This window comes from Ictalurus punctatus, chromosome 6, assembly GCF_001660625.3.
Source record: "Ictalurus punctatus breed USDA103 chromosome 6, Coco_2.0, whole genome shotgun sequence".
Classification (NCBI taxonomy): domain Eukaryota; kingdom Metazoa; phylum Chordata; class Actinopteri; order Siluriformes; family Ictaluridae; genus Ictalurus; species Ictalurus punctatus.
In genome coordinates this window covers 26,986,898-27,014,544 of record NC_030421.2, presented here as the reverse complement: position 1 = coordinate 27,014,544, position 27,647 = coordinate 26,986,898, and the positions used below count along the sequence as shown (strand labels likewise).

The 27,647-nt window shown below is 39.5% G+C and overlaps 2 protein-coding genes and 1 long non-coding RNA gene across 3 annotated transcripts in view; all 3 read left to right on the top strand.

Annotated features, from left to right (window-relative positions):
- Positions 1-7,816: 7,816 nt before the first annotated feature.
- fzd7a (frizzled class receptor 7a) lies at positions 7,817-10,636 on the top strand. Its single transcript, XM_017470899.3, has one exon. The coding sequence runs from the start codon at positions 8,193-8,195 to the stop codon at positions 9,855-9,857; it is 1,665 nt and encodes a 554-aa protein (XP_017326388.1). The 5' UTR covers positions 7,817-8,192; the 3' UTR covers positions 9,858-10,636.
- A 2,491-nt stretch (positions 10,637-13,127) lies between these two features.
- LOC128632928 (uncharacterized) lies at positions 13,128-15,878 on the top strand. The gene is made up of 3 exons (XR_008396593.1): positions 13,128-13,275; positions 13,361-13,524; positions 15,611-15,878. It is a non-coding gene; the product is annotated as an uncharacterized LOC128632928 (long non-coding RNA).
- A 2,123-nt stretch (positions 15,879-18,001) lies between these two features.
- The window catches only part of LOC128628774 (uncharacterized), a 12,481-nt gene continuing 2,835 nt past the window's right edge, over positions 18,002-27,647 (top strand). The window contains exons 1-4 of the mRNA XM_053680974.1: positions 18,002-18,120; positions 20,431-20,619; positions 22,852-23,024; positions 27,404-27,596. Coding sequence (XP_053536949.1) covers positions 18,027-18,120; positions 20,431-20,619; positions 22,852-23,024; positions 27,404-27,596 — 649 coding nt within the window. The 5' untranslated portion in view covers positions 18,002-18,026. The remainder of the gene's footprint in view (positions 18,121-20,430; positions 20,620-22,851; positions 23,025-27,403; positions 27,597-27,647) is intronic.

The window sequence follows — 27,647 nt, the reverse complement described above, 5'->3', positions numbered from 1 at the left end:
ATATTACTACAGCACAGGAACTTCATTGTTCCATCCTAAAACCACTTGGGAAGAATGTTGTACACATTTTCTACCAATGCCATGCTTCGTACTTTGTCAGGAACCAGTCTTTTAGACTACAGTGCCATGTTTCCACTGGCTTGAGAGCCATGTTCAGACGTGTGGGTTAATTAAAAATAAGAAAAAAATAACATATGGTGGATTTAAGTATTTGTTTAACACACTTTGAGACAATGTTTTATTCTCCAAGTTGATATACATCATCTTTAATCTCAGTCTCAGACAGCCTCAGTGTCAGGGATTATTATTTACACTTTTCTGGCCACAAGCTTCGGAATCATGCAGGTTGCAATCTGACCCTTCCATGTATACACACTTCCTTGAACCAGTTACCACAGTCAAAACAAACTTTTGAACACAATGGGTTTTTCGGTGCATGGTATATTAACTAGATTAAAGTTTACAGAAACCCATAAGTTTTTTTTTAAACACTTAGTCATGAGTAAATGAGGTAACTTGCATGTTTGCCAGAGGGCTACCAGAATATCTGTGGTTGGTCATCTGCCATCTGCCTATGAATGAGGTTGCATTTATTCAGGAAACGTACCAGACTCACTAGCGATCTGGCTCGTGAGACTATATTATTTATCCAATTACAAGTATGTGTCTACTCAGTGGACGTTTGTTTAGCTTTAGCAATGTTTCTTCTATTCAGTATGTTATCATTTCCAGTCATATTTTCATAGTTTCTTCTGCAAATTTCATTTAGCAATGAACAAAAACCTGAGCTGCTTGAGTTACTGTCAACATGATGAACTGATGCTGTCCCAAAACCTCAGATATCACCATTTTGTAGTGCTGGAACTAATCCATTTCCCCATCTGGGACTTTGCTCACTAGTGGTGAAAAAGCTCAGAATGATTTGAGATTAGGCATCAACTCATGGACCAGCACCGGCAACCAGATGTAAAAGAACCACCGTGGCTATAAGGAATCAGATCACAACACTGCTGGAACGAGAAAGATTTCTGAGCAACCTTCACATAGAAAAAAGTCCACAACCACCAGCAAAGGCTAATGCACATGGATGTACTTATTCACACACACACATACACAGGCACACACACACACACACACACACACACACACACACACACACACACACACGCACACACACACACACACACACACACACACACACACTCAGACAGTAAACAGAGGGTTTTCTCCTCCTAATGTAGCATGTGTGTGTGTGTATGTCTTCCTGCCGTCTGAAGGGTCACTGTGTTTATTAATCTTACATCAGAATGTCACTTTCAAACAGTGCAGAGCTTCCAGAGGGGGCCCTCGACCCTGTTTTTTTCTCTCCAGTGATAAACACAAGATGGCCGGCCCCACCCCTGTTAGTTTACACAAGCCTGTTAAACATCCCCTGCCTCTTGCCCTATGCACCGGCACCCCTGCACCAGGCCGCACAGCCAGAACAGCCTTCCTGCTCATTTGCCAGGGGAGCGTACATGCAGTGTATTTGTGCTGCATAAATCATTCTTTCATCGCTTATCCTCCCTCCCCCTTCTCTGGGCGCCATGTTTTTTTTTTTCCAGGTTGGTGTAGGTGATGTACCGCTGGTCTGTACTGTAGCAGCTCTGTAAAGCGTTGACGGATTGGAGCCAGCTGGCCAGGAGTACGGCACTCTGCCCAACATTCCTGCCCAGCTCGAGTGCACTTCATTGCTGCCACCTTCATAGCAACCGTCAGGAGAAAGCAGGCCTGGCCAAAACAGCTACCTTATTCATTCATGCCCTCTTTCGCTTGTTTGGTCAGCAGAAATATTGAGGATGTTAGAGTGAGCTTAGCTGTAATGTTTAATCATGAAGCGAGATAAAGAAAAACTCTCATGAAAATGAATCAGTTTGACTAATGATAAAACTTTTGTATTTCTGACACCTCATAATAAGTTAATTTTCCTGCATTACAGAAAGCTGTTTCAATTAAATCCAAAATAGTTCATGCATAGTGTGTGTGTGAGTGAGTGTGAAGGCATGTGCACAGTTTCTTTAAATCTGGACTTTGATGATCCCACGTTTCTCTAAACTATTTCACCTAAAACGCACGCTGGCAGACGGCTGTGTTTAAGTTAACTGTATAGTGTGTTTACACTATGAGGGCTTCTTCCACTATGGAAAGGGCCTCGGTTGAATTAGAGGATTATCAAAATGATGCATGGTCTTTGACACCTGGCCACTTGAGTTTGACAAATGTTGCTAAAGCATCTTCTTTACAGTGGAAGCTCTTAGATGGACTGAAAGTAGAACTGGAAATCTGTGTCTAGTCAGAAATGCATCAGAGGAAAAAACAAAGAATAAAAATGACAAAACTGAATTATAACAAGAACCAAACATGACCCTGTACACAGCCTGTAGTAGAGGATTTAGTAGAGCTGCTTACACTTCATCCTGGCCCCACAGACACACACACAAACACTTCACCAGTTTAGAGACTTTTACTACTCTAACTAATAACAGGTCTGGCTCTGTACTCCTGTTACTGTACATAGTGTGCAAGTGAAATGACTTAAAATGTGAAATGTCTTTTCAGTTGGAGATCTGGATTTAACATACAAGAAATGAAAAATGTACTAATCAAATTTTCCTTACAGCTTTCAATACATAACATTTTCAAACTTCCAAATGATGCATTTACAACTGAAACTAGGACATCTTATATCACAATAATAAAAAAAAAAATTAAAAAGCACCTGATTGAATTAATTTCCAGTACATGATAAACTGTAAATAAAAAAATAAGCCTGGAAGTGTTATCTTCTGTAAGGAAGGAATTGTCATCCGATAAAAATGTATCCAACTCTTGATTTCACATTTCTGTACATTGCATTAAAACAGAAAATAATTTAAAAGCAATACAAATCCTTCACAACACTTTTCATGGATTGTGTTATCCGTAGGGTTCATTAAAAATGCAAGTAGACTGATTTGCTTTAGATTATATCCAAAAACAGGTGTATATCACATACATAACCTTGTGCTATCAAGTACACGCTTTTCTTTTGTTCTAAAACAGAAAGCACAAAACACTATAATGGTAAGGGTCTTGTGAAGGGTCATTCTTCACGATCATATGTTAACCTGTTACCAGCAACGAATGTAATTTAGGATTCTCAGTAATGTGCCACCTGAATGCTGTCCCTGAGCACTGCCACAGAGTCCTGAGCAGCCTGCATTTCCTCTCTCTCTCTTATTCATTCCTCCTCCATACCATGGTTGCTTATACTGATCACGCATATGCAAACAGTGATTTATAGATGAGAATATACAGAGAGTGTCATATAGACAAGTATTGATAAATCAGGGTGAGGGTTGCATAGACAGGGATCGTATATAGATACAATATTATACTATTTATAGATATGTACAAAGGGGTATATGGATAGGGGTATATACAGAAAGTAATGGACATGGATATACTGAATATGTAGAACATATAAAGAAATGCTGTATAGACAGCAGCATACAGAGGGGTAGATAAAAGGAGTTGTATAGACAAACTCAGGTATATACAGAAGACATAGTGTTCTCTTATCATGTGCTGTGGATATCAGGCATGAGAAAAAACAGCTTATACTGTTTCCTGCCAGTCTAGACAAACAGACTAATACATGCAAACAGAGAACACTCACTCTCTCTTACACGCACACAGACACACTCATGCTCACGGATAAATGTCCTATCTTCATCAATCTGTCACAAGGATCTTCACACCTCTGCAGCGCTAGAGTGTAGATAAGAGCCAGCGTTTCTTGCCAACTCAGCAGTGTTGAAAGCTTGGTCAATATTCTGGCACCACCCATCCTGCTGGATGTCAGGTAAGAGAGGAATAGCAGGTATGTCTTCACCTCAGGGGAAATGTAGCTAAAGCCTCACAGAGCAGCCAAGTTAAATCTACACACACCAGAACAGCTCCTAATTGACCACAGTGAAATACACTTGGCCCAAGAAGATGTGACATGAAGCACTCACAGACTGCACTTAAACATTCTCGTTTGGCTTGTTTATGTACTCTGTGTTGAGTTATGCACCACAGTCTCCTGTATACCCGCACATTTGCCAGATTATGGCAAACCAAGGGCCTGACCAAAGCAAAACAGGCTTTCACCCACAAATGTACAGACCTGCTACTGGAAGAGAGAGGATGAAAGAAGAAGAGGAAGAGAGAGAGAGAGAGAGAGAGAGAGAGAGAGAGAGAGAGAGAGAGAGAGAGAGAGAGAGAGAGAGAGAAAGGGAAACACTGAAACCTACAAAGAGTCTGCTGCAGTAATTTAATTGGATAAAAGTGTAATTCAACAAGAAAGTGACAAGAAAAGTCGGAACAAATAAAAGGAGTCCTGAAAGAAAAAATAATCATCTGCTGACTACAGCTCCAGAGCAATTACTGCGTCTTATCTCCATTCCCTGGTAAAAGCCGTCCTGACAGCCTCTACATCAAACATGTCACACATGAGACAAGAGACAAAGAGACAGGGATCTGTATGTGAGGAATGTGTATGATAAAAACATTATGGGGAAAGTGAATGCTGAATGGTATAATGAGATTTCCTCATGTCCAAAATGAGGAAAATCACCCAAGGGGAGCCATGGCTATAACATGGGTTTTGCTGGAGACTTTGATGGATTAGACATCAATGAATTTGCAAAAGGGTCTCTAAAAATAAAATACACGCAAAAGCTACAAAATAAACTCTGCGCATCCTCTCTAATCTTAAACATTCAGCCAAAGGGAGGGATTATTGCATAAAATACCCTGAAGTTAACTGGGCCATTTAATGCTTAAACATTCTTAGTTGATTCTCTGGATGGATCATCACAGAAATACTATCAGAAATAAGTACATTTCTATTTAATCTCATGCTCATTTTTATTTCACTGGCTAGTAATTGGCGATATCCCAGGGGTCCTGTGATTACTGGTAGGCTTGTCCAAGTTACACTCCGGGGAAATCAGAAAGGGCTTGCCACACAACAACAAGTGACCTTTTTATAAAGAAGACATCATTGACTATCAGTGAAAAAATAGAACTTTAATTAGCACACTGGCCCTAAACCAATTGAGAGGAATGATTTCATCATATTGCTAGACTGTATGAGCCCCAGGCTTAACGTTAAAGCCTTCTTTGCACATTTTCCTTGAGGCTACTACAGATGTGTCGTGATGAATGAAATATTCAAAACTAGTACTATCATAAATAACATGTTGCCCTATAAACTCATCTGCAACTGCCATGTTGGCCAAAATATAGGGTGGCTGTGTCTTTTCATGGCCATTTTAGAACCAATCCATCACTTTATTAGTGAAAGCAGTGACACACAGTCCTAACCTGGAGCTATGGATTTTTGGCACCAGGACAGATATTGACACTGCAAATGCCAATTTTCAACTCTGCTCAACTTCTAACAGCCAAGCGTAATGATGCCAGAAATCCATCACACCAAGTAAATGATTTATAGGTACTGAAAATAAACGAATAAACTAGAGGTGTTAAACTGTGTTATACTTTGCCCAGAGGTTTTTTTCTTGATCAAACATTTGTGATCTTGGTTTTATTCTGCCACATTTCCTTTTTGTTTTGCTCCTTCTTTGTTTCTCTCTCTCTTTTCAGTAAAGGAATGGTGAAGATATGAGGTGAAGCCAAGTGTGAAAGCTAATAAGGTCCAGTGGGAGAGTACATAACATTAATGAGCTCAAATACAACTCGCCTTCACTACCCCAACTGCCTTAATCAGCTGCGGCACTGTGGATCTGATAACATTCAGCCGGCACACATTTGCTTCATTAGTTAATTTACTGACTATGTAAGTCTTGGGTTTAAACAGGACTATAGCAGTAAGTTGCATAGACGGATGCATAAACACTATCTGACTGTGATATAGACAGTTATTTTGGACAGGACTTCATAAGCATGCAGATGTATTAGTATGGGAAAAGAAAACTGATGTATTCTGATGCACACCAGGAAAAAAAATGATTTAGGAAAATTCTTGCATATTTTTGTGAAAATATTCCTAAAAAGTATGTTTGGAATATAAAATATTGTGCAATGTGTCTGAAATGTAATGACAAGCAGTAGGACAATCATCAGACACAGGGCAGAAATAATACGGTGAGAGAATGGGAATGAGAATAGCAGGCGGCTCAGTTACGAGGCAAGGCTGCAGCTTTGGCTTCTCTGTGATTGATGTTGAAGTCCATGGAGCAGCTTATCTCCCTCAGCCCTCACATTTACATACTGAGGAACCTCACACTCTGCTCTCTAGCTCAGATCTATTTTTAAAACTTGCTCCAGTGGAGAGCAGGGAATTTTTTATTCATGATCAAGAATAACTTATTAAATAACAAGCCAATAACTTAGGCCATCTGGTATCAGCATGATTATTAATTGATCCATTGATAATCAGGTTGAGCCGTGAACATTTTCTGAGTTATGGCATGACTGATGTTAGGTTGGATATCAGTGACACTTGTGATCAAGATGTTTTCTTTAAATACTTTACTCTGAATGAAAAAAAAGGGAACTTTAAATGATACCAGCTTATATTAATATACAATTTCACCACTAAAATCTTTCCAGAGTTCAAGGACTTGCTGTGTGTTCAGGTTTCTTGCTACCGATTTGAATTGATACGAAACTTATTCAAATGAAAAGAACTAACCATTTACTGGTAAACAAATCCCGCACAATCTGCCAAGAGTGATACAAATTGTGGTGTGTGAATGGGCGTGTCTTTGTACTGTAATGCTGAAACTACCACCTTCACATTTACAAATGAGCAGCTTGAGGTAATCTCTCTCACTTTTAACTAACATTAGGTGTACTGAATTTGGCTGCATTAAGAGAAAAGTAAGGACCAGGAAAATTAAGACTACCATGGTGAATATTCAATAATATGTTTCAGCTTTTTTTTTTTTTTTTGGTAATACAATTATAGCCCTATAAAATAGAAATTGAACATCCAATTTTTCAAAATATCTATTATTTAAATATATATACACACATATATATGTGGGTTTTTTTTTTAATCTTATCTAGGCATAATTTAATTAGGCCATCATAATCTCATTTAAAGGTGATTGACCATTTGATGAGCAGTCACTGCTTCAAAGGGTAACAAAATAACAAAGGCATCAGATAAAAGTCTACATTCTGTGCCAGGTTAATAAAAATCAATAGCAATTGGCTCTTATCAAAGATAGGCCTGTTATTGATAGGGTTATGAAGAATATAACCGACATTTTTACTTTAGCAAAAAGCAGAAGGGTAAAGTTTCTAGTAGACCTCTGCAATTACATTCTTGGACCAATCAGGAGCAAGAGGCGAAGGAAAACAAAATCTGTGATTGGTTTGCGAAGCCTCTGTTTCAAGGCGCCCCGTCGTGACGAGCGGCGGGTCTGAATGAGGGGCGCCTGAAAACAGACGACACACTTTACAGTGTGCGCTGCGAGCTCGCGCTCAAACCGTGCACAGAGAGAGAGCGCGCGAGAGTGAGTGAGAGAGAGAGAGAGAGAGAGAGAGATTGATGCAATTTTACAACCGCTCCGAGACGGACGGCGCAGCGACGCTATAGCTCCAACAAATAGCTCTAACCTGGGGAAAAGTTTATACGCGCAGATCAGAACATCCTCCGTGCGTGAGATCCGCATTCAGGGACTCTGAGGAAGCCATGGAAAGTTAAACATCTGGAGGATTTTCTGATATTGTGTTTATAATGGACTTCGGAGCAACTCGGTGACCGGGAGAGTTTTTCAAGAACGAAAACGCGCACAGTCCACGATTAGACTGCTCTTTTTTTCTCTTTTCTTTTTTTTTCTTTCTTTCTTTTTTTTGCAGGGGGGCTGTGCAAAAGGATTTTGGGGAACTTGTTCGTGCTGATGGTGCTAACATGCTCTCCTGGATACTTAGAGTGAGTTAGTGCTGAATAAAAAACCCGATGCGAGCGAAGAGCAACAGCTGGAAAGGATTTTCCCTCTGTGTAATTGGGTGAAATTCGTTGGTGGACTAAGCAGATCTAGTTTCAGGGGGTTTTTTTATTTATTTTTTTACCATACTTACAAAAAAAAAAAAAACAACGCTTTGTCTTCAACTTTTGTTCTGATTGTCCAATAACGACGGCTTGCACTAAAATGCCGCGGCGTGCGGAACGTGTGGGCTTTTTCCTTGCGACTCTGTGCCTTTTGTGCTTCACCCAGAGCAGCGGTCAGTACCATGGCGAGAAGGGCATCTCGATCCCGGAGCACGGATTCTGCCAGCCTATCTCTATTCCTTTGTGCACGGACATTGCGTACAATCAGACCATCATGCCCAACCTTCTGGGTCACACCAACCAGGAGGACGCCGGACTCGAGGTGCACCAGTTCTACCCGCTGGTAAAAGTGCAGTGCTCGGCTGACCTCAAGTTCTTCCTGTGCTCCATGTACGCGCCCGTGTGCACGGTGCTGGAGCAGGCCATCCCGCCGTGTCGCTCTCTGTGCGAGCGGGCCAGGCAGGGCTGTGAGGCGCTCATGAACAAGTTCGGCTTCCAGTGGCCCGAGCGCCTGCGCTGCGAGAACTTCCCAGTACACGGCGCGGGCGAGATCTGCGTGGGCCAGAACACATCCGAGGCCGGAAGTCCGACATCCGACCCGACACCATACGTGCCCGACCTGATCACACTGCCGCCTAATACAGGTAGAAACCCTCAGCAGTTCACTTGCCCGCTTCAGCTCAAAGTGCCCTCGTACCTCAACTACTACTTCATGGGTGAGAAGGACTGCGGCGCGCCGTGTGAGCCCGCCAAGCCCAATGGCCTCATGTACTTCCGTGAAGAAGAGGTGAAGTTTGGACGCCTCTGGGTGGGCATCTGGTCCATTCTGTGCTGCGTGAGCACCCTCTTCACTGTGCTCACCTATTTGGTGGACATGAGGCGCTTCCGCTATCCCGAGAGACCCATCATCTTCCTGTCCGGCTGCTATTTCATGGTGGCAGTGGCCTACGCGGCAGGCTTCTTCCTAGAGGACAAGGTGGTTTGCATCGACAAATTCAACGAGGATGGTTACAAGACGGTGGCGCAAGGTACAAAGAAGGAAGGCTGCACCATCCTCTTTATGATCCTTTACTTCTTCGGTATGGCGAGCTCCATCTGGTGGGTCATCCTGTCCCTCACGTGGTTTCTCTCAGCCGGTATGAAGTGGGGTCACGAGGCCATAGAGGCCAACTCGCAATATTTCCATCTGGCAGCGTGGGCCGTTCCTGCAGTCAAGACCATCACTATCCTCGCCATGGGTCAGGTGGACGGAGACCTGCTGACTGGCGTGTGCTATGTGGGCATATACAGTGTAGCATCTCTGCGGGGCTTCGTACTGGCGCCGCTCTTCGTTTACCTCTTCATTGGCACGTCATTCCTTCTAGCAGGCTTTGTGTCGCTCTTCCGCATCCGCACTATCATGAAGCACGACGGCACGAAGACTGAGAAACTGGAGAAGCTCATGGTGCGCATCGGGGTGTTCAGCGTGCTCTACACTGTGCCCGCTACCATCGTGATCGCCTGCTACTTCTACGAGCAGGCTTTCCGCGAACACTGGGAGAAGACGTGGCATATGCAGACGTGCAAGCGCTTTGCTGTGCCATGCCCGGCCGGCAACTTTGCACCCATGTCACCCGACTTCACCGTGTTCATGATCAAGTACCTGATGACCATGATCGTGGGGATCACGTCCGGATTTTGGATCTGGTCCGGCAAAACGCTGCAGTCCTGGCGCAGGTTTTACAAAAGACTCAGTAACAGTAACCAGGGGGAGACGACTGTATGAAAATGGGACATGACCCTGAAAATAATAAGACACAAGACTGAAATTTTGAGGAAATTGGTTTGCCGAGCCTGGATGACACTTTTTTATTTTAATTTCTGAGACATTTTCTTTTAAACGAACCCAAACACAAAACTGAAACGTTATGCGGTGACAAACACGCTTCACAGCAAGTTCACTTTGTCTTTTGCGAAATTAAAATCTATGGACACTCAGACAAAGATGTGCCAACATGCTTTCCCAATCTTATGGCCTAATCATCTTTATTTTTTTTCATGTGAAAGAAACATTTTGACTTTGCCTCTATGTAACAGTATATTTTACATGTGATCTCTGCACATTTAAGGCCTACATTTCACGCGCTGTAATCGGCATAGTACATGTAGCGCTCATTACTGTGGAATCGTGATTTTCTTCTTTTGTTTTTTTTTACCCACGAATATTGACTGTGTTTTGCTTTACAGATGTATCCTCTCTCGTCTTCTATGGACTTGTATGACTTTCAGAGCCACCCGCTGACAATCATGCATCGTTCATGTGGCACAAAAGCGCGTTGGGTTTGGGGTTGGAGAGCTACATGCATGTGTCCAGCTGGGGAATTTATGCAAGCTCCTTTTAAACTGCGTAACTTGTAAATAATCACCCTTTCTTAAAGAATATATGTATTTATGAAGATAATCTTGTTGTTTTTTTTTACTTGATTTTTTTTTTTAAAACAGAAAATTGGTAAGAGGACATTTGTATATGTACAGTTTCACCGAATAAAACGATTAGATTTTTAATTATCTCCTTCATAAGTATTAATTTCTTTAGTGTTTTTGATGATGATGATGATTTCAGTCATTTGTTACTTCATTTAAAACACTGAACTACGATTTCATCCTAATATTATATTTTGTGTAGAATGAACATTGAAAACAGAAAAAAAATATTATTATTATTATTATTATTATTATTATTGGTGAGGAATGGCAAGCGCATTTAAAAGTCACAAACTCACAAATGAGCTAGATCTTCGCCAGGGCTTTTAAAAGGCAACACGTGGCGACACTTTGGGCTTATATAGATTATAAACAAATAAACAAGCATTATAAAAGACATTAGTAATTTACCAGGGAGAACTGCAAAATCGCCTCATTAATCTTCATTAATACCCGCCTATCAGAGAGTAACGGCCGAAAGCGCGTTATATCAGTTAGAGAAAGTGTACACCAGTGAGATAGCGCCCCCAATCGGTGGATGGTGTTTAAAAAAAACTTTATTGCCCCTTGAACCTGGGCTTCTCAAAATGGGTCCAGGGATGTGTGCAGTTAGGTAGTCCCTGAATGTGTTACTCTTTCAATGACATGATTAGGGTGAGGAAATATATGCTATAATAATATAGTTCATATTATACAAGCATAATTGACTGGTCACTGGACTGTTCAACTATTCAAGCATAAACAGTGAAATCTATAGTTTTAATAAAAATTTTATATATAATACAAAAAAATACAAATCCCATGCATAAACATCATGAATAAAAAGCAAATGGCCACAATAAATAAATATAATGGTATATTATTCCTTCATTCATCTTGAGGGTTGTGTTGGATCCAGAGCATATCCCTGGAACAATTGGCATGAGGTGGGGACACACCCTGAATGGGGAGCAGTGCATTATTGCCTAAATGTATTGAATAGTTGTTTATGCTCTACTTATAAAGCATGTATTTTTTTTTTTTTTTTTTTTACACTGGAAGAGGTACCTGGCTACCAAAACAACTAAGCTACAAACAACAAAGCTACAGATTATACAGCTGGCATTTTCACTTTTATATATCTCAGTGAATCACATTTAAGGTGTGTCTTGCTTGACATGGCATTTATGAAGATTAGACCACCGTTGTAGACCACCAAAAGTCATTCCCGATTTTATGCACAGTACATGAAAATACATTAATCCAAGTACATTCTTTACCATTGCTAATGACTCTCTGCAATCTACATATGGAAGCACGCAGAGCCAAACAGCATGGTGACTGTGCTTACAAACTATCTATAACATCTCCAGAGTGCATACTGGTTTCAAAACTCTGTCTATGCAGTTCAGAAAAATGTAGGCAGCTACTGTAATGATGTGATCAGACTGAGATGAGAAGTTGCTAACTTCACACACATACATAATATCCATTAATCGTCTCAGCAAATAGTTTTGCTTATTTCTTTTTAAAGTATGAGCTCATATTGCTATAAAATAATTTACTGAGGTTATACACAGCAAGAGGAAATGCGAACGCTAATACGAATGGTGTGGCTCTCAGGAATCCTCAGCATGGAGGAGAGATTCTCTCTCAGCAGTACACTGTGAGATTCCTGATCACTTTTCCAACATCTTGTCATGAAACCACCATTCTAAGACAGTAATGTGAAATAATCACTTAGAATTTACATTAATCAACAGTTGATCATAAGGTTATCGAATTTAGCTGTCCTGAAAATGTTAAAAGTTCACTCTAACAAGCTGTGTTCACAACCTAGTGAAGTAAATGTAAAGGAAATGTCCAGGATTGTCTATATTATATGATCTGTGATCTATGACTCTTGTGATTGCTAATTCAATTACAAATCAAACATTCTGAGTATTTTTCTGGAATTAACACAGATGATAAAACGTGCATAATTAAGTAATATAATAAATCTGTCCAACAACTGAATTTTTCAGTAATATGACCACAATATTTATTGATAAACTGAATGCAGATCAATCATTTCAGTTCTATTCAGTTTTATTAGTATTGTCCATGAAAAACACTAAACAAGTACAGTTCACTATATGGAAAGTATTCCGATTAAGTTCTTCTGGCAAACTTCCCTCTTAAATAAATGGCCCCTGGCCCTGTGTCTACCTCCTCTCTGCTTTTATGGGGATATATTACATTAACTGTCAGAGGGAGGTGCAGCATGTAGAGGAAGAAACCATTTCTAAAAAGTGACAAAACTACGCCAATCAAAACCCCTAATTAGGGGGTGCCCCATCTGGACCATCTGACAGGAAGTGAATGAGAGTTGTGGGAAATCCAGCACCCAAAATAAGCACAGGCCATTACTGTAAGCCAGCAGGCCTTCTCTTCCCTTTTGTTTAAAATTCAGGATGGGTACAACCAGGGTAGCCCAAAATAGCAGCCTCAACCAGGAGGTAATCTCTTGGTTCCAAGGCAACATGAAAACAGTCCTGTCTTAAGGAGCTTTGGAGAGCCTAGCAACGGCAAACAGAGGCAATCAAATGGAGTCAGACATGACTGTGCTGCAGTGTGAAAGCAGCGATTCCTATTCACTGATACTCAACAGGCTTCAGAATATATCCTCAGAATGCTAAAGAGACAGTCGCTAAGGAGAAGAGTGCAGCAACATGAACCCAGGTGAGACAACACAGCACTGGGTGAGTGAAATGTATTTTACTTGTTCTCCAAGAATTTGATACTGAAAACTGGCACAGAATAAAAACACTTTCTCTGTCTTCACAGTTAGGTTATAAACCCTAGATTTTCAAAAGGACAGTAAGAAAAGAACTATCAGCCTCAACATGAAAGAGCTTGTCCTATCACTCCTGAGTCGAGGATATAGTCATGTGGTCCAGACGGATGGCAAAAAACAATATGGAAGACTGGAAGTCTGTTTTGAACCTGAGGTATTCACTAACCACACTGGGTGTAGTCAAGCAGTGTCTAGGCTCCAATTAGAACATCCTGCAGTATTTAGAGCCTATACTTCATTAGATGGCAGGCTTTATCAGTCTAGTGTATAAGTAACTGAACACAACTGGCTCTGTATGTACATTTAAACAATTTGAAAATGAAACACTGACTGTGAGGTGACAGAGCATTTACATCTATACTGAATGAACCCCATTTTTATATGGGGTTCAGGGGTCCAAAAGTAAACTGGACAATTGGCTACTCAGTTGTTTTTGGCTGGCTGTGATTTGTTAGATCATTATTTCATACACAGAGAGCTAACCAACGGTCCAGAAATTATTCTAGACATGACATTTGTATCTGGAGTACGTTTCAGTTGCTTCACAATATGACGACTGGAGAAGTTTTATGCATTAAGTATTATGACAATAAAAATCTAAAGATGTACATAAAACAGCTTGCAACACGCACTTCGTCAACACTGAGATACCTTAAAGAAACATCTATGGCTGCTTTAGTGTTCTATGCAACTTGGCAAGAACTAGCCAATGGGGGCAGGATTTGCAAAGGGTGCTAGGCTCCCACCCATTGGCACTTGCAGCTGTACTTATAGATGTGATCATTGCATCTGGAATATGATTTTGTTGCCTGAGAATATGTCACTGAAGAAGTTATCGTTTCAGTCAAGCAGAATATTACAACAACGGAAAATCTACAGACATATCTAAAATGTCTTAAGTGTTTAATGTTAACCTTATTGTGCCAAAAGTATTATTTTGGTGCATTGTTAAGAATCAAGAATGATTAGCTTATTATATATATATAAAAATAACCAAGAACCTGGCAGGCCACAGTAGTGGATGTCCAAAGAACATCAAGAAAATCTTTTGAACAGAAGAACGAAACCATTAAGGTATGTTTACATACACAGCAACACGCAGTGACAAAGTAACTGGAGACCATTAATTTTCAGTGAGAGTTGGCAACCTCCGGGGACATGAGCGACCGCAACCATTGGCGATTTGATGTGGGCGTGTCCAGTGATGCAACAAAGTTGAGAAAAGTTTAACTTTATGCAAATTTGGAGTTACTTGGTGCAGAAACTACCGATGGAAGTGAAGACAGTAGCGCACATGTGAGTCATGCCATCATGCCTGCAGGTCCAAACTGTTTTGTAGATGCAGACAGTCCGGTGCACTTTCGCCAGAGATAGAAGGCCGCAATGGCAAAGAGCTAATTAAACTAAACTCATTTTATTGGCAAGAAAACTTGATTTGTTGTCAATAGTGGATTGCTAGTTGTGCCATCCATCCATCTTCGACCGCTTACTCCTTCTTCAGGGTCACAGGGGAACCTGGAGCCTATCCCAAGGAGCATCAGGCACAAGGCGGGGTACACCCTGGACAGGGTGCCAGTCCATCACAGCACACTCACACACCCGTTCATACACTACGGACACTTTAGACACGTCAACCAGCCTACCATGCATGTCTTTGGACTGGCAGAGGAACCGGAGTACCCGGAGGAAAACCGCAGCACAAGGAGAACATTCAAATCCCGCACACACGGCCCTGGCGGGAATCGAACCCCAGACCCTGGTGTGAGGCAAACGTGCTAACCACTAAACCACCATGTGCCCTGCTAGTTGTGCCACCACTGATTAAAGTTACTATGGCAACCAATACTGGCGACTTCATAGTACAGCAACTTTCAACTTGCAGTGATACAATTGCTATATGTGTGAATGTACCTTTAATGTAGTCAATGATGTGTCAAAGTAGACTATCTGAAAGAGAAGAATACAGCAATATGACATCAGAATATTTCGTGTACGGTGCAAATCATTAATAAACCTCACAAAGAGAAAAAGGCAGGTTTGAGTTTGCTAAAAAAAAAAAAAAAAAAAGGGAAATTAAAGATCAATTCCAATCCATTATGCTCAAAGAGCCAAGACACCACACGTGTATGATATCAAATTTAGTCACTATTTCACAAATGTCACTGATTAAATTAAAGTGAAACATGTCAATGCCAATGCCAATCAATGTATTTCTCTTAAATAAATCTTCTCTCAACCAGGACTACTTCATCTGGAAATCACAGCCTCCCCTGCTTCGCTTATCCAGCAGTGGACGGCTGCTTAGTGGAGTGGAGCCCACACCCCCAAAAACCTACAGCACTAGGAGAGGGCCACTTATTCTATACTCAGAAGATTTTGCCTCATCATCCTCCCAACCTGACAAGGTCACCAGGAAGGAGCGGGCTTTCAGGGCTTCTAGAGAGGAAGCAGAGTTTGAATTCTACTCTCTTCAAGATCTGACAGCAGCCGCTTTAGCATATTGTAAAAAGCAGGTAAAAGTAATGTAAATGGTTGTGTTGCCTTTCATGACTGACTCATATAGAGTATACTGTAAGTAGAAAATAATGTTACAAACTACAAGCCAAAGTCTGATACCTGCACTGATGTTTTAAAACTGGTCCTTCTCTGTCAGATTTAGCCAGTTAAGAGGTCCAGATCTGCTACAAATGAACCATTGTGTAGATCTGGCTGAGGTCAACTCCACACGGCTGACTGAAGGAGCAGTGGAACATAAACTAAAGAGAGAGGGCAGGCTGCAGTAAATCTCCCAGCCTTTTACTGCCTAACTGAGTTTAAACTTCGGTTCAGGTCAGGGTGACAGGCTTCACAGCAATATTAGTTTACCAGGCCTAGTAAGAGAATCGCAGCTCTATTCTGGTCCTGAGAGTTAACACCATCCTGAAGGCAGAGCGATTAAGTGCTGTATATTAATTTTACGTCTCATTCGCTAATCTCTCAGTGCGGCTGCACAGCAGCACCTGGGCTCAGCTGATAAGCCTGCAGCGTCTATGCTCCACACACTCTCACTGCTCATGGTGTCTCCAATTTCCCTGCGTTTCAAGCCAATCAAACTGTCAATTTAAGTATATTATCCTGATTGACCTCAGCATGATACGAGCTGCAAATCTTAATAAAGTTGTCCTAAGGGGCTTTATATAAACAGACAATCCATAATCTATCCAGTTCCTCTCCAGGACAATCTGCAAATGCACCACAGGCCTTAACCATTGCCTCATTATATGGACATTAATCTTTTCCCCTTAGCTGAGTTAGTGAGCAGATTGTGGTGGCAGACTAAAAGATTCCACACTCAGTCTAGTAGACAATAAATATAAACATGGATTAGGGATGTATTTAAATACACATGCATTGTCTGTAATGAACAGTTAATGTGTTATAAACAGATAAAAATACAGATATGAATAGGTTTCAAACTATTCATTCAAGCTTTTCCAAAAGAAAGCTTGCCATAAAGGTTTACAGGGCACTGGAACTGAGATCCCACACTATGCAGCAAAGTCACATTCAGATATGAAGCTTACAGGACAAAGAAATACCACATTCATGAATTCATAACATGGACCTGAGGTGCTGTGTAATGCATTTCGAGCATTAATTCATCCTTAATAACTGTGTCATAGGGGTTTAAATGAGGCTAGCAATCTGGTTCTATTTTGAGTAATAGAACCGACTAAACTAGAAAATATAAACAGACAGACACAAACAAAAATAATAACTGCAGAAATTTAGTAAAGTCTTGTGAACATCTCAAATTGAGCTCAGTTATGAACGGAGTGATGTAGCTGAGGTTGAGGAACCTCATAAAGTGAGCATAAGGCTGGAGTGCTAGAGGCACTTGCATGTGTGACCCAAACAGACAGAGTGTCAGGCCAAAGCGGGAATGCTGCAGGTGATGAGAGTTGAATGCAGTAATCAGCGTGTTTACGAATCGGGACGCGCCCCAGCATGGAGACGAGCCCTCGGTGTGGGTGGCCTGTGCGTAGAGAGTCTCATCTGTCACGTTCTGCCTACAGCTGAATGTAAGCAACACAGGTGTGCCCTGGGCAGCCAGGAGCTCCATACAACTGCAGATGTGGTTCTTATCACTGTACATCTGAATTCATGTAAATCGTATTCATACTTTCGCAGACAGATGATGCTATGCAGACAAAGCCAGAATAATCACTGCATCGCGAGCGATAATCTTGCACAAATTTTGTATGCAAGTAAAAGAAAACAACACACAAATGTTTTATAAACAGTGGGCTGCCTATATAGCACAATGCCAACCTTTCATTCTCTCATCCTCGGTCTCTAAGAGTTGCCTAAGGTAAAAGCTTTGAAATAATGCATCTGCATGCTGAGGCATTTAACAAGTTGCCATTTCCCTTTAAGGCAGTAAAATGTTCAATTCAGAGGATGCAATCATTTTATTACTGCTTTTATTTGAAAAGAATGACAAAGTCCATTACAAAGACAGTAGTTACACAAAAAGAAGACATTTTGAGAAAAATGCTCTGATTTCTTTGTACTTCAGAAATAAAGTATGGAGATATGTACATTTATTTTTTCCATCTTTCTTTTATTTTTTGGTCTCAGGCCAAGGTGGAATGTCATACTAGCATTACAGAGCCTATGTTGCCAGACCTCAAATCTGGCACTAAGTACTTACAGTCACACCAGAGGCCCGGAGACGAGCACAGCTATCTGACCCAGACTACTGAGGAAGGTTAGTACATCCTGAAACACATCTAGTGACCAGATATAGCCACCGTTGTTTGTTTGTGGAGAGTCTGGTTCGTGTATTAATATTTGAAGCATATGCAAATGTCCTGTTGTATGACAAACAAAAGTCAGGAATAATATTTGAGGAACAATAGCTCAAGCTACTTTATCCAATTCTTATTTGTCAGAAGTTGTTGATTAAGGAGTTTGTTTGTTTTTTTAAATGACAGGGTGGTTTTTTTTAGGAAAACAGTTGAGGACAAGATGGTGTGATAAAATTCCCCTTACTACCCTCTCTTTTTTAATCTCTCTTGACTTTAATAAGACAGAAAATGCAGCTTATAATGTTACCCTGTGCCCTGAAGACTATTCTGTATCTGAAAACATAAAAGATTTTTTTTTTTTCTACACAGCACTGAGTGGAGACTCCTTTGAAAAATGCTAAATAAACATCTCCCCAAGAAAAGCAACACCATATCAATATATATATATATATATATATATATATATATATATATATATATATATATATATATATACACACACACACACACACACACACACACACACATATATACAGTTGGGGAAATAAGTATTGATTTTTTTTCAGTAAATATATTTCCAATGAGGTGGCTTAGTAAATTGATGGTCTATAAAAAGGCTTTTCATTACCAAGGTGTCACACAAGAAACATCTCATGATGGGTAAAAGCAGAGTTCTCCCAAGACCTTCGCAACCTTATTGTTGCGAAACATATTGATGGAATCGGATACAGATGTATTTGAAAACTTCTGAATCTTCCAGTAAACACCATTGGGGTTATTATCTGCAAGTGGAAGCAACATCACTCCGTCATCAACCGGCCACGCACAGGAGTTCCTCGCAAGATTTCTGTCCAGGGAGTCAGAAGAATAATCAGAAGAGTAGACCAAGAGCCAAGGACCTCTCGGAAAGAGCTCCAGAAACACTTGGAGGCAGCAGTTGCCATCGTCACAGAGAAAGCAATAGGCAATGCACTCCACTGCTCACGCTCACCCCGCAAGACTCCGTTACTAAAGAAAAGGCATGTCGACGCTTGTTTAAGGTTTGCTACAACTCATTTGGACAAGCCTATGAAATACTGGGGGAGTGCAGTCTGGTCAAACTACACACCATGTTTGGAGAAGAAATGGCACAGCACATCACCCTAAAAACACAATAACAACAGTGAAGTTTGGAGGTGGAAGCATCATGGTGTGGGGGTGTGGGGACTTCATATAATTGAAGGAACGATGAGTGGAGCCCTTTACCGGGAGGTTCTTGAGAAGAATCTGCTGCCATCCACCAAGATGATGAAGGTGAGACATGGGTAGACCTTCCAGCAAGACAACGATCCAAAGAATACAGCAAAGGAAACTCTCAGTTGGTTTCAGAAAAAAAATCAAGGCATTAGAATGGCCCAGTCCATCACCTGACTTGAATCAAACTGAACAAGATTTAAAGACAATATGTTTAGAAGAATGGGCCAAAATCACACCTGAATACTGTGCCCTATTAATTTCTTCATACAGGAAGAGTCTTGAAGCTGTCATTACAAACAAAGGCTTCTCTACTAAGTATTAAATACATTTCAGTTAGTGTGTTCAATACTTTTTCCCTGTGTCATTCCTCTTTATTACACATAACTTCATTTCTGGACTTTACTGTTGTGAATTCTTCATATTTCCGGATCTCATATGGTGATACTGATGTCAGGTGAAAATGTAATGTGAATAACCTCATTGGAAATATATTTACTGAAAAATATTGACGCATTCAATCCTTTTTCCCCCACTGTAATAATAATAATAATAATAATAATAATAATAATAATAATAATAATAATAATAATAATAATAATAAACACTTTAAAAAATCCATTGTGGAGCATCATTTCCCCTGCAAAAAATGATATATTTGCAAGTGAAAATTAGCTTGAACATGGGTTTATCTAATTAATAGATTAATATAAAATCAAATAATATTATTCAGCCAGCTTTTAGATGCTTGAAACTTGATGATTTCAAGTTTTAAATGATCTTATATTAGAAATAGTAGATACAATTTTGCTGTGTAAGTTGTTACTACAAAAAAAAACAATGCATTAGAATGAGTGCATTACTATAACGTGCTTAATCAACACCTTCGGACCAATGAGAATCAAGATTTCAGTGCTGTGGTATCATTTTAAAAAACAGCACAGCTCTTAGAGGTAGTGCTGAGGACAATCACAACCAGAGGTATTTATTAATGTTTCCTAAATAACTTTTCAATGAATTAAATGTACTGTTTGCAGAACATGAAGAGGAACATGCTTTCTTCAGACGTCAAAGTAACTGTGTATACCCCAAACCAGAGCAGGTGCGATATCAGCCCCGCTTCCTCTGTTTGCCACGGTCGAGTCGTCCTCCACCGGGTCCTCTCCCACTCATAACCCCAGGTCCAGCACTCAGACATAGTGGAGACAGGCCTAATATGGCAGCAGGTATATGTTTACTAATTCCTATACACAAGTAACTGGTGTTGCCACAGTAACATAAAGCTTGACTGGCTTCAAAAGCAGTCTCTGTTTAGATACAGTGCTGTGAAAAAGTATTTGACCCCATACCAAACTTAGATAAACTAGATTTCTTCTGTTTTTGGGTATATATCATACTAAATAGTTTTTGATGTCCAAATGAAATACAACATAAAACAAAGGCAACCTGAGTAAACACACATCAGTTTTTTAAGAAAAAAAAAAGTTATCCAACACCTATAACATATGTGAAACCATGTGAAACACTAATTGTCCCCTTAAACTTAAAATCTGTTTGTGCCACCTTTAGCAGCAATAACTGCAACCAAATGCTGCCAATAACTGGAGATCAGTCTTTCACAGCACTGTGGTGGAATTTTGGCCCACTCTTCTTTGCAGAACTGTTTTAGTTCAGCCACATTGGAGGGTTTTCGAGCATGAACTGCCCATTTAAGGTCCCGCCACAGCATCTCAATCGGTTCAAGTCAGGACTTTGACTAGGCCGCTCCAAAACTTTAATTTACCTTTTTTTTTTAGCCATTCAAGAGGTGGCCTTACTCCTATGCTTTGGATCATTGTCTTGCTGCATAATCCAGTTGCGCTTGAGTTTCAACTTACCGACTGAAGTCTGGACATACTCCTTTAGGATTTTCTGGTAGAGAGCAGAATTCATGTTTCCCTAAATTATTGCAAGTTGCCCAGGCCCTGAAGCAGCAAAGCATCCCCACACCGTCACATTTCCACCGCCATGCTTGACTGTAGGTATGATGTTCTTTTTGTGGAATTCTGTGTTTGGTTTATACCAGATGTAACAGGACACCTGTCTTCCAAACAGTTCCGCTTTCGACCCATCAGTTCACAGAACATTCTCCCAAAAGGCCATCAAGGTGTGTTTTGGCAAAATTCAGATGAGCCTTAATGTTCTTCTGGGTTAGCAGTGGTTTTCGCCTCATCACACTTCCATGGATGCCATTTTTGCAACGTGTCTTTCTGATAGTGGAGTCATGAACATGGACCTTTATTGATGCAAAAGAGGCCTGTAGTTACTTTGTTGTTGTTCTTGACTCTTTTGTGACTTCCTGGATGAATAGTTATTGTGCTCTTGGAGGAATTTTGGAAGGTCAGCCACTTCTGGGAAAATTCCTTTTCTGTGCCAAGTTTTTCCATTTGGAGATTAATCGCTCTCACTATGGTTCTTTGGAGAACCAGAATCTTTGAAATAGCTTTATAACTCTTCCCAGACTGATGTATTTCAATCACATTGTTCCTCATCATTTCTGAAATTTCTTTCAACTTTGGCATAGTGTGTTACTGGGTAAGACATGACTTCATGCAGTTGAAAAAAGTTCTACTGAAGTGTTGATTTGATTGAACAGGGTTTGCAGTAATCAGGCCCGGTTGTGTCAAGTCCAGCTGAACCCAATTATGAATGCAGTTTCATAGATTTAGGGAATTCGTGATTATGGGGCAAATACATTTTCACACTGTCCCAGTAGGTATTAGATTACTATTTTGCTTCAATAAATAACTATCATTTAAAAACTGCGTTTTGTATTTACTCAGGTTGAATTTGTTTGATCTTAGACTTTGTTTTAATTTCTGAAAAATTTAATATGAGATATACACAGAAACAATAAATCAAATACTTTTTCACAGCACTGTACATGAAATTCGCAGAACTGCTTTGCAACACTGCCAAAGAGCAAGTCGGTCATCTGGTTTGGGTCATCATTTTATTACATTGGCTCCCATTCCAAAGGAAGATAATTACATTCAGTAAATAGAATATGTAGGTCTATGAATGCCTTCAATACATGGCTAAAGTAACAGTAACACGGTAAGATTTTTATTGCCTTATATGATATACAGTGATAATGATATACAGTGCTGCACACTATAAGATGAATGCTTAGCGCTGTGGTGGTTCAGTGGTTAAGGCTCTGGATTACTAATCAGAAGGCTGAGAGTTCTAATCCCAGCACCAGTAAGTTGCAACTATAGGGCCCTTATGCAAGACCCTTAACCATCAACTGCTCTATGGCCCTGTGTAGGGCTGACCCTGTGCTCCGACCCTCGTTCCCTCCAATGAGGGCTATCCAAAGGAAATATTTAGAAATAAGAAAATAATTACTTTCTAATTCACAACTGAATTATTAGTCACATTCCAGTGTGAGCCACTGTACTTGTATTTAATTACAGGAGAGCCAGGAACCTCTAAGCCAAAAGGTGCAGAGGAATGCTCTTTAACCAGAGACAGAATGACGAGTTTCAGAACAGAGGTAGTGATACCCAATGCTCAGATGAGTCCCATACCTGAATCTGATGCTTTTGAGGAACACACAGAACAGCCTGGGGATCACAATGTTTACATGGTAATGCTGCATCTTTATCTAATGCTGTCTGTATTTTATTTCTTTTCATCCTACTGAGATTAAATTAATACACAAGATCAATGTGGCATTTGACTTAAACTGTTTTAAGCCTATGAGTAGTTATATCATACACTTTCTGTCAAACTGTCAATCAAATTGATTGATGATTTATGACCCTCTGTGTTCCCCTGACTGACATTTCTTTAGGCGCACCTAATTTATGACCAGGGTTGGTGAGGGTTAGCCTTACATATGTAGGTGTATGTAGATGTGTGTGCTACTGGGCATTGTGTGTGTGTGTGTGTGTGTGTGAGAGAGAGAGAGAGAGATAGAGTTTGATGTGAAGAGTTTGGTGTGAACCGTGCTTTTTACAGTTTTACCCCGCACACAATGTATACATTTTGTGGTATACGTGATTATTTGTTTCTGAAATTACTTTTTGTAGTAAGTATTGTTTGATTTTCAAGCATAAGTATGGTTTATGTGAATCTGGATGATTTAAGAAAGTGTATCAAATGATGGTGTATTAGCTATGATACGCGCATGTATTAATGCAGTCGATCCGTTTTGTGTAACTATGCAGTTAGAAAATACATGATGATTGAATGTGGTAGATGAATTAGAATTGTGGATATAAATGAACTGAATGTTGTTCATGAAATAATTGAAACATTTTTTGATTACATTGTTGAGAAAACACTGTGATGTGTATAAAATTTCTATAGTCCCTCGACGATGTATGATACCGTTGTTCTCTTATGACCTCTAGTAACACTGTTTGTTCTGAATGTGTGATCTTTCCTGGAAGTTGTCTGTCTGTGTGAAATAGAGACGTGTTTTCTGGGGGTTTTGCTGACCAGAATGCTTACAAATGTGTTTATGTTAATGAATTAAGGAGAGAGTCGTGCGTCTCAGTGCTTAAATAATGGTCAAGACATTGTAGTTAAAACACAGAAGAAACTCTGCAACTATCTGTTACAATGGCTGCTCCGAGAAATCCTAATACCCCTAGAAGAATGCTGTGTATTTCACCAACAAGAGGACCTGTTGAAATGAGAGAGGACCTGACTTTTGCTCCAAGAAAAAAACAAGATGTTAGTTTGACAATTTCTTCATGAAGATATTGTAAAGACATTGATGTTTAACCCACGAGCAGGGTGTCAAAAACTCCAAAGGCCATCTCTTAAGTCCAAGCGTTCTTTAGGAGGTATAAAAAACATTTAAAGATGATGTTGTAAAAGAAACGGGTGTTTTGTCCATAATGGTAAAAAAGAAAAATGGTTGTACTCCGATGTGAAATAAATCGGTGGAGACACACTGAGTACATTTCTGTTCCACAGTCTATAAGGATCCCCGCCCTTAATGTAGTGTGAAAAATGCACATACCCTCTCTGACTACATTACTTAAGCTTTAAACATTTTTATTTTGTGGTGGCAGCAAGACAAAACTGTTGTACATTCGGTATGTTGTAATTTTAGAATTAGGCCAACTATCAAATATGTTTTATGAATGGCTTTGTCAGGCAAAAAGCACGATGGCATGGAAAGAGTATACAAGAGTAATTGTGCTGATCTGCTTAGGAGATCTACTTCAACTTGGGAAAATCCCAACATGGTCCTCAGAGGCGTTATCTAAGGCACGCATATATATTATATCTCGGATCACCAGTATTTCTTTACCCACTCCTGATATGGAGTCAAAATTATTACTTTGTATTGCCGTGTATGGGTTTATGAAAGTGAGCAAACACATATACACTATAGGCCAAAGATATAGAAGCATGCAAATAATTTTGAAAGGTTACAAAATAATTTAACAGTTAAGGCATATTTCCACCAGAACAGAATATTACACATTTAGTGTAAACTAGTGTAAATGTAAACTAGTGTAAAAAGTTTCTCTGAAATATTTCAGTGAAGTTATTTTTCCATGTTAAATGCATTATATTAGAAATGATAGTACAGTTTTTGTTGGTAAGTTACAAATTCATACTTTAGAATAATTTGCTTAGGAGCATCTGAATGTTAGAATCTGGCAAATAACTTTTATTGTATTTAGGCATACAATAAAATTTAACAAACAAATTAGGAAGAAATGACTTGTGCACTACTTCTGAGGATATTAAGTCAAACCATTCTGTTCAAGCTTTAGCCCGATCCATTGAGTAGCAGAAACTTACGGCAACTTATGAAAACCATGTGAAGGATTAAGTTGACTAGTCACTTACAGTTGCAAAGACAGGTCCTTGTGTAGGCTTACCTTCACACCAACACTGCCCCACTGGCCCCTCTTCTCCTGTGTCAACGTATAAGAAAAGGCAAAAAGTAACATAAGATATATAAGAATATATTTTATAAAATATAAGACATTATAAGGAAAAAACATAATAATATTATTTAACAAGGTCTTCCATTCAGCCCTCTTAAGTATAAGAGCATTATCAGTATCGTACCGCAGTTGGGACACCATTTAGCTTCCAGATGTCAGAATAAAAACTACTTTTTGAGTCACAGTGACAAACTACTGGCAGAATATTTTTATCCTTATTTTTCAGCCTGAAGGACTGGCATTTATTTAATAGACAGAGGGCACAGCCATATACTTGGTCAGAGGATTTAGCAATTTCTTTAAGAAAGGTTCATTGTTTTTGTTCTTTTATCATAGCTTCAGTTTGCATACTTACTTTGGTTAGTGACTTAAACTTTATTAGGTGGTGAAAGATTTGGTGAACAGGGAATGATGATTGATGAAGATTAAGTTGTATGTACATGGTATGCATGTACAAAATAAAACTGTCTATATGTATATTTGTCTGCTATGTATCTGTTTAAGCACTACTTTAATAGCGATATAAAGAGAGACAGAGACAGAGACCCTGAATGTATCCACACTGAAAGAGCCATCCTACTGCTTATGACTAATTTTACAACACATTAGAATCATAAAATCATAGAACCCCTTTCTACCTTTTCAAGTTTGTTATACATGTTTCTTTTCAAGCATTGTGTGCAGAAATTACAAATCATTAGTCTGAAGGTTAAGGGCTCCTTAGATTTTTGCTTCTTCAGCATCAAAAGAGTCTAAACAAAGACTAAACTCAGAAACAATATAACTGGCTGGTTGTGATCAGAATAAAAGGCAACATGAAAGGTGACTTAATTCCCAAAGCGTTAATGAGATTTCTCTATGTTCTATACGACCTTTCTACAGTATATGCCATTAAGTCCTAGTTTCCAGCCATCATTGTAGCATGGGAGAGGAAATCTCTATGTACATCACAATCACAATCTGATGACAAACTACACACAAAATGTATGTTGAGAAAATTCAGCTTGCTCTTTGTTCCTAAATAACATTGGACCAGATTACAAGTACCCGAACATGTTAGAGGAAGAGAACGTGTAGATTTACTTTCCATTGGAACTTTATTGTTTATCTGTATCTGTCCTGATTATTTTTATCTGTCTTAATTTGCATATCGCTAAAATCCATTTTCAGCAAATGGATTCCATTCGGAATGATTTGTTTGTTGTTTTCTTGTGATAGCACAATTCATGTTGTCACATAGCAGTTTATTAAAATACTGTTTGTTTCACTGAATTATTGGAGAAAAGAGGAATTAAGATAAAAAGAAAACCCTATGTAAAAGTCTAGTTTTGAGACCTTTGGAGCAATGTGTGGACTTATATGGACCATTTAAAGGCTGAGAACAATGAAACATATTTTCAGCAACTATAAGAGTCCCAGAAAAAAAATGTTTCAGCATGAATCATTACAGTATTTAAGGATATGATCATTAGAAATTTGTTTTTAAATGTTATGAAAGTATGAAAACTTCTGATGAAAATATCCAAAAGTCAAAAGAATCATTTTTGCCTGTGGTGACCTAACTAAAACTGTACCCACTGTGTAAATGTCCACCTTTCTTTCCCTCATAACATTTTCATCTTCTGTAATCTGACATTCTATAAACATGACCCCAGTTTCCTGTGGTTTATTCTTTATGGAATTACAGTGTAATTTCTGATCCATGATTTTCATTACTTCAGTGTTATCGGATGAGAAACCTGTAAATGTCGATTTATAACCAATCATCTGACCTTAAGTGTCTTTAGTTTCCGCTCTCTTTGCCAGTGTCTCTCATACGATGCATCACACTATTCTTTTGGCAGATGTTTGGCCTTTTAATGTGGAAATAAAATAGACTAAACAGAATAGACAGAATGAAACGGCATTTATGGCATCTATTTGAGGTTGATTATTTGAAACTTTTCAAACAGTTAAGTTTTTCTTTGGAAACAATTTGACCATTACTTCAAAGAACCTAACCTTTTCCTCAATAGCTTTTATCTCCCTTATTTTGACACAAACTCACCAGGTTGCAGAGCATTTGACTGGCTACCCAAAGGACTTAAACGAACAATGGATACAGAGTGCAGCAGAGACAGGTGGTGAGGAAGGTGGACACGCTTTAAGACCAGCTTATACAAATTTCTCTTTGGGTTGCAGTCACCTTTCAAAAGTCTCCAATGACAGAAAACAGTCAGAGGGGGGCTGGCGTTCAAGTCCTGGTGAGCACCATCTACCTTGTCAAAACAGACAATAGACAAACAATTAAACAC